Raw genomic sequence first — 20000 nt, 5'->3', positions numbered from 1 at the left:
CCTCACGTAGGAAGAAGACAACAAGAAATATTACTTATATTACCAGTATTATTTTATTTATTGAGAAGATGACGCTGGTTGACATAGGTTGACGCTTCAAAGAAAATTCCGAGTGAGAAGGTTTACACCCAAGAAAATTTACGAGTATGTGTGTGTTTTTTTTGTCTTTTAGTTTTATAAAGATAAATTAAGTTAATATTTTTCAAATTTAAACATTATGAGAATTTAAGCTGAATGTTACCCTTAAAATCCCTCTGGTGTTTAAGAAAAATTAAATTAAAATGGATGTTATGTACAGAGATAGCATGGACTTGAACAAAGATATTTGTGAACTTGACAAATTTGGTCATATTCAGAAAACCAATGGTAGTTTTGTCTTTCATCATTGTAAAAATTTTGGAGGACCTTTGCTTGGCCACATAAATGATGAAAAGGATTCGACCAAAATAGGAAATGGACCTAGAATGAAGTAAATAGGATAGAAGATATTTTATCTACACATAGAATGTTTTCTGTAAATGTGGCACGTATGGACACAAGAAAAACACCTATTAAATGAAATATATGTGTTTTGTGGTACTGTTATTAACACACATTCGGGTTCCCATCAAATGTCTCTTCAATGTGTTGTAATACTTTGACTTGGTAGGTTATATCTTCAAGTAAGTCTAGGTAAGTCTAGTCTTTTGATTTCTCAATGAAATGTGCAATTCTATTATGTATATGATATATTTTTGAATCATAATACGTTAACGTTGCCAACAAATCTTGTACTTCCATAATCTGACTGATATTACTAGAATGTTCGTTCACCAAACTCATAATTTGATTGATTGAAGCTAACTGATTCCTTAGTTCTGATGAAATCAATTCATTTTCATGAGTCAAAAACTCAATTTTCTTATTTTGATTACTAATCTTAAGGCGATTGGAAATCCCTAAGCCTAAACTTGCAATAAAACCAAAGATGTTTAGTACAGCAAAAATAAACGGGTCACGTTTTTCAAGGGTATCGTGTCTTACTGTCCACATCAAAAGGTCACGAGCCAGAGATTCTGCCTCGTAAGTCTTATTTTGCAAGTCGTCGGATAGCATCTCTGCAACTTTTAGTGTCGATGCAAGCGAACTCTCTGTATTAAAAGGAAAGTGTCTTCTATGCATTTCATTTAATGAAACAGCAAACCTTGAAATGGCGCTCTTTAAGCTAGTGACGTCATTCTCTGGGAGAAAAATTGCTAGCATGCGTACTTCAACAACTACGTTACTTGATGTAATAAAAACGTCTTCTTGTCTTTCTACTATAGTGCCATATTTAAAATCTATACTTTTAGTTTTAGAGCTCTTCCCATACGATGAAAAATGTCTAAGCGAACAATATCACTCCTAACAATAAAAACTTCATCTTGGAAACCTGTAATGAGAAAAATATATGTAATTACTCCTGTATTAAGAAGAAAAAAATGTTAACATATAAACTTCATAGATAAAGAACAAAAAAAAAAAAAAAAAAATATTCCCTCACTCCCTTCTCTCTTATTTCAATTTCTTATGTGAGCCAATGGTACAATTCTTCCATCAGTGGGCTGGGATACGTTTTGAACTCTAAATCTATTAGCTGTTAATGTTTCCAAAATGCTAAATGGACCTTCAAACTTAGGTGTTAGTTTATAATTGAGTCCTTTACGTACATTTACCTGTATGTATACATTCACCCACGGTATATGTTTTAGTTGGCTTCGCTATTTTACCATGATTCCTTTTCATTATGATTTGTGATTTTTCTAAATTCTTTCGAAGGATATCAAAACGACTTTTGCTTGCATTTATACATTCTTTTAAAGGATTTGATAAATTAGTTGTACAGTAGGCGTTAATAAATGGAAAGGCGTTCTAACTGGGGAACCATACAATGCCTCGTGCGGTGACATTTTAATTGATATATGATATGAATGATTCAGAGTACTCAGTACCGCGAGTATTGCAATATCCCAGTTGGGGTCTGATCCCCCTAGTGTTACTCTTAATATATCTAAAACCTTCCTATTCGCTCTTTCCACTACCCCATTGGACTCTGGGTGATAGATCATAGTATTGATTTTCTTTATGCTAAGGAATTCACTCAATGAGGTAAGGAAATGATTATTAAATTCTCCACCCGAGTCTGAAATTATTATGTGTGGAATTACATGTTTACAAATGTAACGCTCGTAAAACTTCCTAGCGCATTCAATCGCAGTTTTAGTTTTAAGCGCTATTAGTTCTGTAATCGAGTCAAATCATCTACAATTACTAAGAGGTGCTTATTTCCTCTGTCTGACTCGTAAAATCCTGTTAATAAATCTAAATGTAACCTTTCAAAGGGTTGATTGGGCATGGGATAAGCCCCTAGGCTGACAGGTGTTTTCGTGTTCCCTTTGTTTTCCTGACAAGTGCAACAATTAGCTATGTGTTTTTTTATATCTGTAAGCATCGTATGCCAATAAAACAATGATTTGGCTTTCTGTGACATTATGGAGAACCCCGGGTGTCCATGCAATAGGTTTATATGCAACCAATTTAGGACAGTGGATATAAGTGAGATTGGTACCACTACCTGGTCGTTAGTTACATGTGGTGTATTGCGGGTTTTCCTTGTCACGGATCTACACAGAATATTGTCTTTGATTATATAATTCTGCTGCGTATACTTTATATATTCCTTTTCCTTACGATTGCCTTCCAAAGCATTTATAATTTTTTCTAATTTCTGATCTTTTCTTTGCTCAGTCTGTAATAATTCAGCACTCCAGCCCAGATTTTCTTTTTCAGATATAGTTTTAACAATAGGCATGGATGTTGATATATCTATTAATTAAGCTAAAGGCTCCGTACAAGATGACGCGGGGTTGCGTGATAATGCATCAGCAATGATATTTGCTTTCCCTAGTAAATACTCGATTCTCGCGCCAAAGTCTTGAATGATCAAATGCCACCGAGTTCGTTTGAGGCTATGAATGAAGCCTTTAAAGAAGTCGGTTAGTGGTTTATGATCAGTAAGAACCTTAACGGGATAACCGTATATTATGAACTTGAATGCACTAGTGAATTAACAATAGCTAGCCCTTCCTTGTCTATTACTGCATACTTACTTTCGGAAGTTTTTAGTTTTCGAGAATAAAAAGCTATCGAGAAAAATTGTTTTTCATATTGCTGAAGCAATACCCCACCTACTCCTAAGTCTGAGGCGTCTGTTGCAATGAAGAATTCCTTAGTGAATCAGGAAATTTTAAGATAGGAGAACTACACAGTTCATCTTTCAAGGTATTAAACACCTGTTGATGCTGCTGAGACCATATGAAATCTACGCCCTTCTTCGTAAGATCAGTTAGGGGAGCGGCTGTTATTGAATAATTGCGTATAAAACGCCTGTAATATCCACTACACCCCAGAAATTGCTGTATTCCCTTGACATTAGTAGGTATCGGAAAGTTACGGATAGCTGATACCTCTTCGTATTGAACTGAGGATTTTTCTTTTTATTTCCATATGGAACTGTCTGTGGAATTGACTGTGGATTTGACTATGTATTTCTAGGATTCTGTTGTGTCTTACGCGAGTAGCACTGACTATATGAATGAGTAGAACTATTATGTAACGAACAGAATCTCGTTCTGCAGTGTGCAATCAAATGACCTTGACGTTTGCAATTATAACACGTCATTCCCGCGACTTGACTATTAATAACTACGTTTACTTGTTGTGGCTTTGTTTCATTTTTTGCAAAAACCTGTGTAAACAGGGGATCAAGATCAGTACACTTAGACATGTGTTTTTTTATCTGTTTATATACGTCCAATTCTGTACTTGCTGGCATTAACTTTTTATCAAAACACCGCACTAAAGCTTCAGGCAACATAAGTGTCATACAAGTTGAATACATTAATCGTAAGAAATCTTTCAAGATGTTATCTCTAGTAACCCAAGTGGAATTATATAAAATATCTTGATACTCGTTTAGCCTATCGGCAATGAGCGCTGCTCTCTCAATGACATTAAGCCGAGTCATAGTGGCTTAAGTGTATTTCTTAATGATAAAACTACATCCAAGGCTTCCTCACCGCCACAGACCGCACGTAGCCTAACTTTGAAATCATCCCATGTAACTGCTTCTTGAAACGAAACTCCCCTCAAATACGCACTCGCATCTCCTTTAGAAAAGTCTTTAAAACTTTTAGCTTCTTGTAATTGTACAAATGGGTCTATAATTTGTTTAGCATTTAAATGGGCGTCGACGGAAGAAATCCAAGACTCAACATCGGGCATTAACTAAGGTAACAATGGGAGCCAGGATGGGGTTACTCGGGCCGGGGATGGGGTTACTTGGGCTGACAGGAAGTGTCATTTTGACTTTAACTTGTTTTTTATCTCTTTGATTCCTTGCAATCCTATCAAAATCTCTATATGAATACAGACGTCCACTGCGTAAATGCATAAATACTATTCAAACAAAGATCATAACACAATCCCCAATACAATGACACAAATATAAAGATATTTTCCGAGAACTTCTGAAAGAAAACGGAATTAGCACAGAGAGAAAAAAAATTCTCGACAAGAGTTCGAAGTTGAATACAGTTTCATTTAATGAAAGGAAAAATGAAGATTAACAAACAACTCACCCCAGCAATAATGGACGATTAACTACACTTCACTGTCTAAAACTGAAATGAATAAAGAAATATACTTAGTTTCGGTTTATATGGGCGAAGGGTGATGCCTTCATTTCCTCTCTCTCTCACTGGATTGTTTCTTCTTATTGATGTTTGGGTGAATGTTTTCGGTCCGATTTCCGTTGAATGTAGTGCTTCCTGGATATGATTCTCGAATGTTTAGTAAACGTTGAATGTCAGTCCTTGGTTTTCTTAGGATGTTGATTAAAGATCCAGTTCCTCAGTTTGTATAACATTTATTTGTTGGTATTCAATGTTTTAATTTCTTCGGTGGACGTAGATACTTCGTTAAAATTGTAGACTCATTACTTGTGATTCTAATGATACTAAAGTTGATTTATGTGTTTTTCTTGAAGATCTTTTTCTGGTTCTTAGAGTATTTATTCGCTGGTTCTTGAAGATCTTTCTCTGGTTCTTAGAGTTTTATTCGCTGGTTCTTGAAGATCTTTCTCTGGTTCTTAGAGTTTTATTCGCTGGTTCTTGAAGATCTTTCTCTGGTTCTTAGAGTTTTATTCGCTGGTTCTTGAAGATCTTTCTCTGGTTCTTAGAGTTTTATTCACTGCCACCAATTGTTGGTGTGGTACTGTTATTAACACACATTCGGGTTCCCATCAAATGTCTCTTCAATGTGTTGTAATATTTAGAATTGGTAGGTTACATCTTCAAATAAGTCTAGGTTAGTTAACTTTAAAATAGTTTATTCCTTTAAAACAGTTATTAACATCTCCATCACAGGAGTATAGATGGTTTGGTCGGATGACCATTCCGTATGACAACTTATTGAGAACTGGCTAAAATATCAATATCACAGATATTGTATAGTCAGTTATCTCAGCATTTAAATACATAATGTAAACTAAACATTAATATAGGAAGACACCTGCATCTGGTGCGACACAACTCTTTCTCACGATTTGTATTTGTGTTTATTCTTCATAAAAATGTTACATTGCTGAGGTTTGGCATTCGCATCCTGGTTATGACATGACTATGGCATTCCTCACACTTGCTCCTACTTCCATATTGACCTCTTAGGTCATGTATTTAAACATGTAATTTTACATATATTACATATGTAAAAAGAATTTCATGAACAGGATGGAAAAGGAACAGCATATCAAAATTATGCATAAAGATATTTCGACAAGTGTAGTAAAGGGAGGTGCTTATGATTTAACAGCGATCATTACAATGGGAAAAATTATTAGTGAAGAAATTGCCAAAGGATTGGAAGCGTAACCTCCTCCAATCTGGGTCAGTCAAACTTTTGAAAAGTTTTTTCAAGAAGTAGAAAGTGGAATACCTCGAACAAGGATGATAATTTTACGAAGTATACTTATTTACTGGAGAGCCTGAAGAAAAATAATAATGTCAAAGATTATGTTGTTTCTGTGCTATTGGATAAAACATCTGAGGCTCCAAACAAAAATGTAGCAGCAGTTTTGAAAATTCTTAAGCAAAAGTATGCAAAAACTGCAGCAGAGAAGTGTATTGATGTTCTCAAGTCAATCTTGGAATTTTCCGTAAAGGAAGAGGATACTAATGAAACTTACTGGGACAAGTTTGAAGTCTTGATCTGTGATTGTATGAGAGAGGAAGTTACTGTAAATTTTTATTACTTGTTAGGTGTTATGATGGTAGAAAAAGCAGAAAAGAAAAGAAAAGAAGACAGATGGATGCTCTGGAGACACATGATGGAACTGATAGGAGACCGCGAGAAGACAATGAAGTTCTTAATCTTCTGAAGATGGTAAAGATGGCATAATTTTAACCAAAGGCCTGATTTTCATAGATTTTGTAGATCAGATTCTAATCCAGGATTTTGGAGGACTCAGTCTGGAACATATAGGAGAGCTCCCTCATGGACACCATCAAGACAAGGATCATCTTCGAGGCATTTGTCCAGTTTTAGACCATACTCCAATGGTAGGCCATTTTCAAATGGAAGATCATCTTCCAATAGTAGTTCTGTGTCAAATGATCGGAAACAGCAGCAAAATTTGACTGAAAGAGTGATTATGGTCGAAGAAAATGTAGCAAAAATCTTGGAAAAGATTGAAGAAATGTTGAAGAAAGGAAAGAATGTGAATTTTGTAAGTATGAAAGAAGTATCAGAGATCATTCATGTATATATCAGCGATGTAATGTTTGCTAAAGAAGTTACCGAAGTAGGAGCTCTGATTTTGGATACTGGTTGTCCAAGTAGCTTAGTTGGAAAAAGATGGCTGGAAAAATATCTGAAGAAGAATGGTATTAAGAAGGAAAATTTGCATAAAAGGAGATGTTTCAAAAAACTCAGATTTGGTCCAAGTAGAATATATGAAAGTAAGGAAATTATAGAAATACCAATAACAATAAAGGAATCTGAAAAATCTGATACTTTCAGAAGGATTTTGCTTGGAGCTTTTGCGCTGGATGCTGAAAATGTGCCATTGTTGTGTGGTAGAAATACTATGAAGAATGGAAAATGGATTTAAGTATGCATAGAGATAAAGTGACAATCAACATTGACACAACCCGTGAGTTCGAATGTATGTATACTGCAGGAGGTAATATGGCTCTTCAGCTGTATGAAGATAGAGAATTTTGGACTATAGACACCACTGTATTTTACTTGAAGAAGGAAGTAGATGTAGAGAGTTATGAGAAGGTGAAGAAGATTCATGAAGTAGCCAACCACAAGAATGAAAATCAACTAATTCATGCATATAGGAATGCAGGAAAACTTAATGAGCAAATGCGAAAAACAATAAAAGAAGTGTGTGAAAACTGCAATATATCTAAAAAATGCAAGAGATCCCAGGACACTCCTAAAGTTGCATTACCAATAGTTTTTTATGTTAATCAGATTGTAACCATGGACTTAAAGCTATATGGAGAGACTTCTGTATTAGGGATGATCTGTTCCTTCACCAGATTTATTCAAGGAGCAGTTTTGAATGGTAAAACCGCCGAGTCAGTGGGTGAATCTCTCAACACAGTATGGAACTGAAGGTTTGGGTTCCTTTCTCAAGGATACTGGGCAGATAACGGATCAGAGTTTAAGAACCACGAAGTTGACGAGTTTGCTTCAAAACTAGGTTTTGAAGTAAAATTTGGTCCAAATTACTCACCCTGGACCAATGGAATAAACGAACGTAACCAGATATGACGGTGAAGAAAATTCGAGAGGCAGATAAGAAAATGGATTTAAAGAAGGCTGTAGAGATGGCTGCTTGGAATCATAATACAAACACCAGTATTTTAGGATATAACCCTATGCATTTGGTGACAGGAAAGGCTGTAACAATACCTGGAATTTCTACAGGAAATGTCGCCACTGAGTCGATGTTTGACAGTGAGAATGTGAAGTTAATGATCGAGAGACCTCACATGATCACCAAGCAATTCAAGGAAGCTGAATATTCTTCAAAGCTGAAAAAGGCTTCACAACATGAAAACAATAAATTTAATATCATTTTCAAAGAGGGGGTTATGGTATTTTACCAAGATAAAATGAAAAAAAGCCTGGTGTGGTCCAGTAAAGGTGTTCACACACAGAGGAAGAGATGTTTACATTTGGATGAATGGCGATTTAAAGAAAGTAGCCAGTTGCAAAGTACAATTTTGCTCTCAAAGAAATATTCCTTCGGAAATTTCAAGAGAAGCACACAACAAAGCAAAAGCAGTGGACTCTACTCCTAAAATGGCAGAAGAAGAGAAAATATCAGGGGATCCTCCAGCCAGTAATCTAAAAATGAAGACAATATCTCAAGATAATAAAGAGGAAACTAAGAAGGATTTCATTAGAGCATTCTGGTTGACTTAAAAAAAAAACTAGTGTTTTTGTGAGGAAATAACAAGTTATATAGTGGAATTACCTGTTAAATATCACAAGATGCCAGAAGTGTTAGAAGTAAAGAAGAAAGAATATGTAATTTTGTTACATTTTGACACTTCCGAGGAAGTGGAAGATGTAGGGCAAGAAAAGATAGGCAGCAGATGGGTGATCACGAAAAAGGAAAAGCATGACGGACAAAAAACTGATGACAAAGGGAGAATTGTCGCCAAGGGATTTCATGAAAAAGAAAAACCCCAAGCTGATTGACCAACAGCTATGCGTGAAAGCATGAAAGTGTTCTTGTCCTTGGCTGCAAATGAGAATTTTGAGCTTCAGTCTATTGACATCAAAACAACATTTTTATAGTCAAACATACTTAACAGGAATGTATTTGTAGATCCTCCAAAGGATTTAAAAAAAGAAAACATTATTTGGAAACTCAGAAAACCATTATATGGATTGGGTGATGCCAGTAGAAAATTTTGGCTGAAAGTTCAGCAGATTTTCAAAGAAAAAGGTCTGAAGACCGTGAGTGGGGATGAGGCATACTACTATCAGCAGAGTGAAGGAAATCTGATTGGTATGATACTTACTCATGTAGATGATTTTTCGATATCTGGTACAAAAGGATTTGTAAAGAAAGTAACAGACTTGTGTAAAGAAAAATTACAAGTTTCAAAGATAGAAAAGAATAAATTTCGGTTCATATGGATAGATATCATCAAAACAGAAACTGGAATAACAATCTCAATGGATGATTATGCGAGGAGTCTTGAGAAAGTGGAAGATATAAAAAAAAAAAAGCTAGTGAACATTTGACTAATCAGGAACTAAAAGTATTTTGCAAGTATGTGGGAAAGTTTAGCTGGTTAGCAGCCAATACAAGACCTGAACTTTCTATCACAGCATTGCAGATGTCCAAGAAAAATAGTAGTGCTACATTGAAATATCTTAAAAAAAGGTAAATTTTATAATTGATAAGATTGGTGAAACCCAAAACAGCTAGTCCCAGAATAGGCAGTTCCAAAATAGCTAGTCTTAAACAGCTAGTTCCAAAATTGCTAGCATACCAAAACAGCTAGTATACCAAAACAGCTAGTTCCAAAACAGCTAGTATGCCAAAACAGCTAGTTCCAAAACAGCTAGTTCCAAAATAGCAAGTATGCCAAAACAGCATATTTCAAAATGGATGGCTCTGAAATAGCTTGTTCCAAACAGTAAGTTCTAATTGGAAACTCTTAATATGCACTTTCTAAAATAACTTTAAATCTGGGTTATCCAAAATATTTGTTTTAGTTTGACAAGCCCATCAACATGAAAGTGATAAAACGGCAAAAAGGGGATGACCAAATATGTCATGAGGGATATGTTTATCGAAAGAATACAACCAATAACGAAACGCAGAACTGGAGATACGTAATCAAAGGCTGCAAAGGAACTGCCATAACTCTGGTTGATTTTAGTGATACAAGTGATGTAAGTTTGGGTCAGAATCATTCACATGCACCCGATATGCCAAAAAAAAAGTTACGATAGTCTTAAGTGTTATGAAACGAAGCTTCTGGTTCAACAGCTCCACCACGTAGAATCATTGCTAAAATTACTCAAAATGTTGATTGTGAAACTTCGTCTTGCATGCCAAAAAGAAAAGCACTTACAAAATGCATTCAACGAAAAAGGCAAAAAACAGAAGGCTACTTTCCAGAACCGGAATCACTTTCAGAAATCAATTTACCTGAAGAATTTGAAACAATTACTATAGGGAGTGCTAAAGAACGCTTTTTACTTTATGATGAAAGTGATTCTCAGGAAACACTAATATTCGCAAGTGAAACTATGCTGGACATTCTTGATATGTGACGGTACATTCAAAATGGTTCCACAACTATTTTATCTACTGTACACGATCCACGCTATTAAAAGTGAATATTTATTTGCATGTCTGCATCTTGTTGACAAATAAAACAAAGGAAACATATAAAAAAGCCTTTAGTATCTTGAAAGAAAAGCGCCCAGACTTACAGCCAAAAACAATTACCACAGATTTTGAGAAACCAGTTATGGATGCTTTCAAATACGTCTTTCCAAATTTACAGTTGCAAGGGTGTTTCTTCCATCTTTCACGGGCAATTTGGAGGGAAATTCACAGTATTGGGTTAACAAATACTTACGTAACTAACTGATACTAACTCTTGCCTTTATTGTAAATTGCTTGCTGCTTTAGACCCAGATGATATAACCAAAGCATTTGAAGAATTGCTGGACACAATAGAAGATCTTCAAATGGAGCAAGAAATGGAAGAATTGTACTGTCATTTCGAAGATAGAGACATTGGAAGACCTCAAAGAACAGGAGGAAGAAGAAAGCCACCTCTATGTTCACCAATGATTTGGAGCGTTGCACAAAGGTCGACAGATGGATTACCGAGAACCACAAACATGATTGAAGGATGGCACCGAGCGATTCAAACCCTATATGATTCCCCGTACCCTTCCTTATGGCGGTTTTTAAGAGGTATTCAGAAGGAAGAAACTATGCAAAGAAATAAGTTGACCTCTTATTTATCGGGCGAAAGGGAGACTACAAGCAAAAAAGCCAAAGAAATCAATGGGAGGATTCAAACTTTAAAACAAAGACTCCAAAATGAAGAAATGTCGACATTTGAATTCCTTCGTGGTATTACCTATCTTATAAAATACTGATTAAATATGAATTTTGAATAGTCTATTTCTTGTATATTGGTGTTACCAATGAATTTATTAAATTTTGATAAGTTTATTTCTTGTATACTGGCATTACCAAATAATTTTATGAATTTTAAATAGTCTTGCAGGTTTTTAAGTATTTTTTATTCCAGTTTTTTGTTCACTAGCTGTTTTGGTATACTAGCTAACTTAGTATAGTAGCTAACTTGGTATATTAGCTATTTTGGAACAAGCTGTTTTGGTATACTAGCTATTTTGAAACTAGCTGTCTTGGTATACTAGCTATTTTGGAACTAGCCGTTTTGTACTAGCTATAGAGGGACTAGCTATTTTGTCATACAATCGATAAGATAAATGATAGACCAAATAAAGTAGAATTTACAAGAGTTGACAAAAAAGAATATTTGAAGATATATGGATTTACAGATGCTTCGTTTAATACACATGAGAGAAGCATATGTGGCAATCTGATTTTACTAGGAGGTAAGAGAAATAGACGTGTGGTCCCTATTAACTCGAAGTCAAAGACTATCCAGAAGGTATGTCATTCTGCAAAGGCGGCTGAAACCAGAAGTATGACTAAGATTATTGATAACAGTCAGTTTTTTGTGAGTCAGATTGAACAGTTATTATTTGGTCAGTATAGAAAGAAAATTCCAATCAAATTGTTCACAGATTCAATACCCATGCTAGAATCTGCTGGGAGTACCAAGCAGGTTGAGGAAAGGCTTCTCAGGAACAGCATACAGGAGATGAAGGACATGTTGACTGAGGGATGTATTGAGTCTTACAGTTGGCTGGATGGAAAGAAAGACATGATTGCAGATGTTCTAACAAAAGAATGTAAATGGAATGAAGATATTGAAATGATAATGCAGGAAAATAAACTTAAGTTTGCAAGTAACGAGGATAATCTTATGAAATACAAAGATGGAGAGATCATGTTAATTAACAAGACTGAAAAGCAGGAAAAGGAGTAGTAACACTTTTACTGCTTAGATCATACCTGCATTAGCTATTCAGAATTGGTTTTGCCTGATGTCTGGTGCAGTACAAAATTACGTAATAATATCACCTTTCCTTCAATCTTTCTCTCTAGTGAATTTAGAATAAAAATCCTATATATTTTCATGACAACTGACGTAAGTATGATGGCTCTGTAATTATTTTGTTTGCCATTTTCCCCGACACCCCTAGCCCCCTTTCATCAGGTTTTGTCTCTTCATGCCACATTTTACAAAATAACTTATTAAGTATTCTGGGATTCACTTAATTTTCAGCCAGTTCTATCTCAGCAGTTATTCCACCATGACCAAGGGCTTTCCATCTCCTGAGTTTTTCAATACTAGCTTCGATTTCAAACACACTGAATTAATCCATGGGAACATCAAGATGTTCATCAGCTTCAGGCATATCATTCAAATTATTCCCTTTGTCTTTCCTATTAATGACCTCACTTTGCCTTTCTTCATCCTCTGTTGTTAAAACAGACCCATCTCTCTTTTTAATGGCCATATGCTCCATCTACTTGGCTCCCATATAAATTTCATCAATAATTCTATGTGCAATTCTTACAACATAACTGCTCCCTGAGTTCATAGCTTAGTTAGCCTTATCTGCTTTCCTGTCTAAATATCACCCCCCCCCCTTCATTCTTGGCTTTTATTTTGACCTCTATCGATACTGGATTACTTAGCACCCTCTACTTTGTAATTTTCCTTACTTCCTCGAAAACCTTCAACATTCAATTTCTGTCTTTGTTTCTTTTTATAGTATCCTAAGTATCACTTGATACCCATGGCTTTTCCTTTTAAGTGCATGTCCCGAAACCTGACTACTAACTACTGATATATGTCCTTAATACCACACCATTTTTCATCAAGTGTCTCTCCTTCATATCTCAAAATCTCTAATAATTCAAATAGATTCCTATATTCAATTGCAGATGTTTCTCTGTGATCATCTTGCACAAGCTTGGTTGTATCAAACCTAGGTATTCTATCTACATTTCTGTTGAGTGTTTTCAGTTTTAATTTCAGTGTGTCAACGAGGACCTGGTGATCACTACCAATATCTGCACTTCACAGGCTTCTTACATTTCTGGCCTCCTTCTCTCTTTATTAATTGTTATGTGATCTATTTTATTTCAGCAAATGCCACATGGTGAAGTCCATGTATATTTGTTGATGTCCTTTTGCTGGAAAAGAGTACCTCCAATGACAAGATTTTCATTTGACGAGTTTCTGAACATCAACGTAAAGTGTTTCAAGAACTGTATAGAGATCACAAGCTTCTGAATCAACGGTTTTTAATCAGGTTTGGACAAAGAACCGCCAAATCCAACTATGGAAATAATTATTCCACCTTTCCTGACTGCAAAATACACTAGTCACCCTCCTTGTTACCCTGGTCATCAAATGTAATTAAATATAGGACAAAGAGGTCTGGAACTTTTTTTATAACATTCCAGCCACCCATTGAAATACTACAACTAGAGAGTTATTGGGTCCTTTGACTTGACTAGCCAGACAGTATCACATTGGATCCCTCTCACTTGTTACGTCTCCATTTTTCTTCGCCTACAAATAAACTGATTAGTCAGGCCTATTCTTTTCACAATCTGCTCTGTCCTCATAGAACGGACAGAACTGTGATTACCAGACAATTCTTTCTTACTCAAGTGTTAAACTAATGCAATGTAATTGTTCAGTGGCTACTTTCCTCTTGGTAAGCGTGGAAGAGACTCTTTAGCTATGATAGGCAGCTCTTCTAGGAGAAGATTAGTGCCGTAAGCTTCGGTACCATGGTCTTCCACTGCCTTGGGGAAGAGATCTCTCGCCTCAAGGAACTCTTCGACACACTATTATATATTATATTTTTCTTCTCTTGTATTTTTTTAAGCTTTTAAAGTTTGTAATGCACATGGAAGGTCTGTTGTTATTGTTCTCAGCCTATCTTTTTTTAATTGTTCACTAATTCTCTTGTAGTTTATTCATTGTCTTAATTGATTTTCTAACTGTGGTGTTTTATCTTGTTGGAACTCTTGAGCTTATGGCATCATCACATCCTGGTTTTCTGACTAGGGTTGTAACGTGGCTACTACTACTACTACTACTACTACTACTACTACTACTTCTACTACTACTACTACTACTACTAATAATAATAATAATAACAATAATATGTGATGAGACAAAGGGTACAATCAGTGAGAGTAACGGTGGGAGGGATGAGGAGTTCTATGATAATTAAGGATATGAGGAACATATGCACTAATATTGAATTCATGAAAGATTTCACTGGGGACATTTAAGGAAGTGAAAGACAGTCATTCTGAACATTTCAACTTTATAAGACAGAAGCAGCTAGAGGAGATGCAAAAAAAAAAAAAAATGGGGTCAAAACAAGAAAATATTATAAGGCAGAGACAGTCAACGACAGTATCAGTAAAAGGGAAATGGTTAAATGAGGGGTCTCTTAAATTACGCTACCGCTTCTCTCTCTCTCTCTCTCTCTCTCTCTCTCTCTCTCTCTCTCTCTCTCTCTCTCTCTCTCTCTCTCTCTCTCATGAAGAGAACACGTAGAACTACAGAAAAAAAAAACAGATAAAGTATTCCAGAACCAATATCGACTCTAATGATACGTAGAGGAAAGAGGAAGGAAAATGGAAAATAGGAAAAAAAAGGTGAAGTGAAATTATGGAGATGAGGAATAGGGAGAGCAGAGTACAGAAGAAAATGGGGAAGAAAGGAATAGGGCAAGGGTAACGATGACGACGACTATCAGAGAGGAGGAAATTAATATAGGAAAGATGAAAAAGAGGAGCTGATAAGGGAAGGGCAAACAAATATTAGAAGGCAGAGAACAGCAAGGACAGAGGTGGAATTAGCTCTCTCTCTCTCTCTCTCTCTCTCTCTCTCTCTCTCTCTCTCTCTCTCTCTCTCTCTCTCTCTCTCTCTCTCTCTCTCCAAAATATATGTCCTTTGACAGTGATGATTTAACAGTAAATGAGCAATACGTGATGTAAAATGTTGAATACTGTGAGCGAACAAGATATAATGAGAGTGTATGTCCTGTAGAGAGTAGGGTTCCCCTGCTGTAGAGGACCGGGGAAAAAAAAAAACAGCCGTCAGAATAAAAGTAAAGTATAAAAAATTCAAGTGTAATGATATCTTTAAAAATTGAAACAAGAACAACGAAAGTGGAAACAGCCCAGTGTCACTAAGCCTTTCAAGCACAGCATGTTCCACCTACTGATAATGCCAGTGAGATATGCATACCACGTTGCAGTACTTAGGTGAACTAAGGAAATATCTGGTGTCGATAAATATCCAACATTTTAAACAGATAAGGCGACAATACAGTAAATTGCACTGTTACCAGATGGAGAAGAATATGGACTTCATACCAACATAATAATAATAATGATAATAATATTAATCCAAAACATTCCCATGATTTAGACAGATGGAGAGTGAATGGTTGTTTATATATATATATATATATATATATATATATATATATATATATATATATATATATATATATATATATATAGGTAGCCGAAATTGCAAATATTTTCCAGTATCAGATATAATGTCCTGCAGTGGACAATAAAGACCAAACTGTACAAATCTAGTGTCATGCATAAAATGAAAATGTTCTATAAAGTGAATAATCAATATCAAATAAGTCTACATTGATATCATTATGCATACACGTAGCGCATTCAGCCACACCCCTACACAATAAGCACACCTTTGTAAAAAAAAAAAAAAAAAAAAAAAAATTTTAGAGCTAATAACTACAAATCAAGGTCGGTTGTCCATTCCAAATAAGACACCAAACCCATTACAATAAATCCTTTGGTGTCGTATCCACTTACTTGGTAATGGGAGTAGATTCCAGCCGGGTGAGGCCGATGCCACAGCGCCAAAATTGCCGTTTCATTCCGGTACCACATGATGAACCTCCCAGGTGCATTGGGTCCTGAAGGCGGTAGGTGGAGATAAGCAAATGCAAGGTTAATAAACATGCATTAGAATACACAAGTTTCCGTTTGTTTTATGAAGAGGAAAGGACACAGTCCCTTCGAAAACTAAAAATTTATGTTTATTTTTTTCTATATAATTTGTGGGTTTATTATTATTATTATTATTATTATTATTATTATTACTAGCCAAGCTACAACCCTAGTTGGAAAAGCAAGATGCTATAAGCCCAAGGGCTCCAACAGGGAAAAATAGCCCAGTGAGGAAAGGAAATAAGGAGGTAAATAAATGATGAGAATAAATTAACAATAAATCATTCTGAAAACAGTAACAGCGTCAAAACAGATATGTCCTATATAAACTATTAACAACGTCAAAAACAGATATGTCATATATAAACTATAAAAAGACTCATGTCAGCCTGGTCAACATAAAAGCATTTGCTCCAACTTTGAACTTTTGAAGTTCTACTGATTCAGCTACCCGATTAGGATGATCATTCCACAACTTGGTAACAGCTGGAATAAAACTTCTAGAATACTGTGTAGTATTGAGCCTCATGATGGAGAAGGCCTGGCTATTAGAATTAACTGCCTGCCTAGTATTACGAACAGGATAGAATTGACCAGGGAGATCTGAATGTAAAGGATGGTCAGAGTTATGAAAATTTTATGCAACATGCATAATGAACTAATTGAACGACAGTGCCAAAGATTAATATCTAGATCAGGAATAAGAAATTGGATAGACCGTAAGTTTCTGTCCAACAAATTAAGATGAGAATCAGCAGCTGAACCCCAGACAGGAGAACAATACTCAAAACAAGGTAGAAAGAAAGAATTAAAACACTTCTTCAGAATAGATTGATCACCGAAAATCTTAAAAGACTTTCTCAATAAGCCAATTTTTTGTGCATTTGAAGAAGACACAGACCTTATATGTTTCTCAAAAGTAAATTTGCTGTCGAGAATCACACCTAAAATTTTAAAAGAGTCATACAAATTTAAAGAAACATTATCAATACTGAGATCTGGATGTTGAGGAGCCACCGTCCTTGATCTACTTACAATCATACTTTGAGTTTTGTAAGGATTCAACTTCATACCCCATAATTTGCACCATGCACTGATTTTAGCTAAATCTCTATTAAGGGATTCACCAACCCCAGATCTACATTCAGGGGATGGAATAGATGCAAAAAGAGTAGCATCATCTGCATATGCAACAAGCTTGTTTTCTAGGCCAAACCCCATGTCATGTGTATATAGTATGAAAAGTAATGGGCCAAGAACACTACCCTGTGGAACACCGGATATCACATTCCTATACTCACTATGGTGCCCATCAGCAACAACTCTTTATGATCTATTACTTAAAAAATCGATAATAATGCTAAGAAACGACCCACCCACTCCCAACTGTTTCAGTTTGAAAACAAGGGCCTCATGATTAACACGGTCAAAGGCAGCACTAAAATCAAGGCCAATCATACGAACTTCCTGACCACAATCAAGGGATTTCTGTACAGCATTGGAGATTGTAAGAAGGGCATCACATGCTCCAAAGCCTTTACGAAAACCAAATTGCAAACTAGGGAGTAGATGAGTACCTTCAGCAAACCTATTAAGACGTTTTGCCAGATAACTTTCAAAAACTTTAGATAATATGGGAGTTATGGAAATTGGGCGGTAATCAGTGGGACTTGAGCTACCACGAGCACATTTACAAAGAGGAGTAACATTACCAATTCTCCAACAAGTTCTTAAAAGCTCCTCTTCTTGCTAACTTGCGCAAAATAACAGATAACTTTGGAGCTAAGAAATCTGCTGTCTTTATAAAAAAAAAGGAAAAATACCATTCGGGTCTATAACTCCATAAGCATTAAGGTCCTTCAACAGAGCTTTGATCTCACGAGATCGGAAAGCTAAACTAGTTAGTTTAGCCTCAGGAAAACAGGAATGAGGAAGTTCAAGTTTTTCATTACTCTGTTTACTGTCAAAAACATCAGCCAACAGGGTTGCCTTTTTCTTTGGACAGTGAGTGACTGAGCCATTTGGTTTAAGTAAAGGAGGAACTGTTGCATCTACACCAAAGAGTGCAGATTTAAGGGTAGACCACCATTTATGTTCCTGAGTTGTACAGAAAGGGTTTCTTTTATGGTTAAATTGTACTCCTTTTCAGTTGAGGCATAAACTCTCTGAGCAAAAGCTCGAAGCTGAGTATAGTTGTTCCAGGTCAAATCTGATCTGTTACCCTTCCAACGGTGATAGGCCTCCTGCTTCTCCAAATAGGCACGTCTACAATCATCATTGAACCATGGTTTGTCCTTCACTCGGTACCTTAGCACACGAGAAGGGATACGCCTATCAATTATGTTGACTAGATTCTCATTCAAAGGGGCAACAGTATCTACACTACTATATAATTATGACCAATTCAAGTACAAAAGATCATGCAAAATCCCATTCCAGTCTGCTTGGGATTTCATATAAATTTTACAAGAGTATGATATATCAGGGACAGGCTGCTCAGTCTTCACTACTAATGAAATCAAGGCATGATCAAATGTCCCGACTGGAGAACCAACCTTACTAGTTATAACGCCAGGGGAGTCAGTGTATACGAGGTCCAAGCTATTACCAGACCTGTGAGTAGCTTCATTTATAATTTGCTCACAGCCTGATTCAGAGGCAAAGTCTAAAGCTCCTAAGCCATGGCGATCGGTAGGAGAGATATATATCACCAACAAAGACAAAAGAAGCCTATCTGTCATCTCCTTGTATCTTAGCCATAATGGTAAGAAGACAATCAAAGATAGAATCATCCATGTCTGGATTCCGGTAGATCGAACACAAATAAAAGTTGTTATGCCTGCCACAAACTTTTATTACCTGAATCTCATGACATCCACATTGATAGCAGGACTTACGAGAAGCAGGGTACTCCGTCCTAATATACACCGCCATTCCCCTGGTCCTAGGGATGGCATCACGTTTCAACATTATTGGCTTTTTAAAACCAGTTATAAGGAGCTCAGATGAGTGCCTCTATTAGAAACCAAAGTTTCTGAGCACAAAAGAATATCATACTGTCTGGGCGCAACTGTAAGGTCTTGGATATTTTCATGAAGACCACGAATATTGCAATACAGAAAACGACATTGACGAAATCTAGGACGTACTGGTCCCGGATTTTCCTCAATGTCTCCAGAGAGCATAATAATTAATAGAAATAAAAATAGACATCATACTTAAAAACTAGACTAGCAAGAATTATAACAAAAACAATATGTACAGAATTATAAATAAAGTGATTGATGATACCCATAGACAATAGTAAAAAGTTGGAAAAACTGGTCAACACGGAGGAGCCGATACACCATGCAAGGCTAAATACCCTCCAGGATAGCCACTTCAACTGAAGGGAGGACAGTAAGGATGGCTTTGAGAAGAAAAAGAATCAGAAAAGGAAAAGACAACCTCTTGATAAACTACCAGGCATCCATGGCCTTTCTATTAAGCCTGCCCAACACACCATTTCAAAAAAAACAAGAGGAAGAAAAAAAATAATACGATAGAATAGTGTGCCCGAGTGTACCCTCAAGCAAGAGAACTCTAACCCAAGACAGTGGAAGACCATGGTACAGAGGCTATGGCACTACCCAAGACTAGAGAACAATGGTTTAATTTTGGAGTGTCCTTCTCCTAGAAGAGCGGCTTACCATAGCTAAAGAGTCTCTTCTACCCTTACCAAGAGGAAAGTACACTGAACAAA

The 20000-nt window shown here is 36.0% G+C and overlaps 1 protein-coding gene across 5 annotated transcripts in view; it reads right to left on the bottom strand.

The window, feature by feature from the left end:
- LOC137627125 (tyrosine-protein phosphatase 10D-like) overlaps positions 1–20000 on the bottom strand; it is a 66345-nt gene that overhangs the window by 44680 nt on the left and 1665 nt on the right. For all 5 annotated transcript variants that reach the window (XR_011041134.1, XR_011041133.1, XR_011041132.1 and 2 more), the window contains exon 2: positions 16121–16224. Coding sequence is in view for 2 of the 5 variants with exons in the window: in XM_068358186.1 (XP_068214287.1) it covers positions 16121–16224 (104 nt within the window). In the remaining 3 variants the exon portion in view is untranslated. The remainder of the gene's footprint in view (positions 1–16120; positions 16225–20000) is intronic.

Source organism: Palaemon carinicauda, chromosome 34 (assembly GCF_036898095.1).
Source record: "Palaemon carinicauda isolate YSFRI2023 chromosome 34, ASM3689809v2, whole genome shotgun sequence".
NCBI lineage: Eukaryota > Metazoa > Arthropoda > Malacostraca > Decapoda > Palaemonidae > Palaemon > Palaemon carinicauda.
Note: the sequence above shows the minus strand (reverse complement) of the source record. Positions and strands in the feature narration are given on the sequence as shown.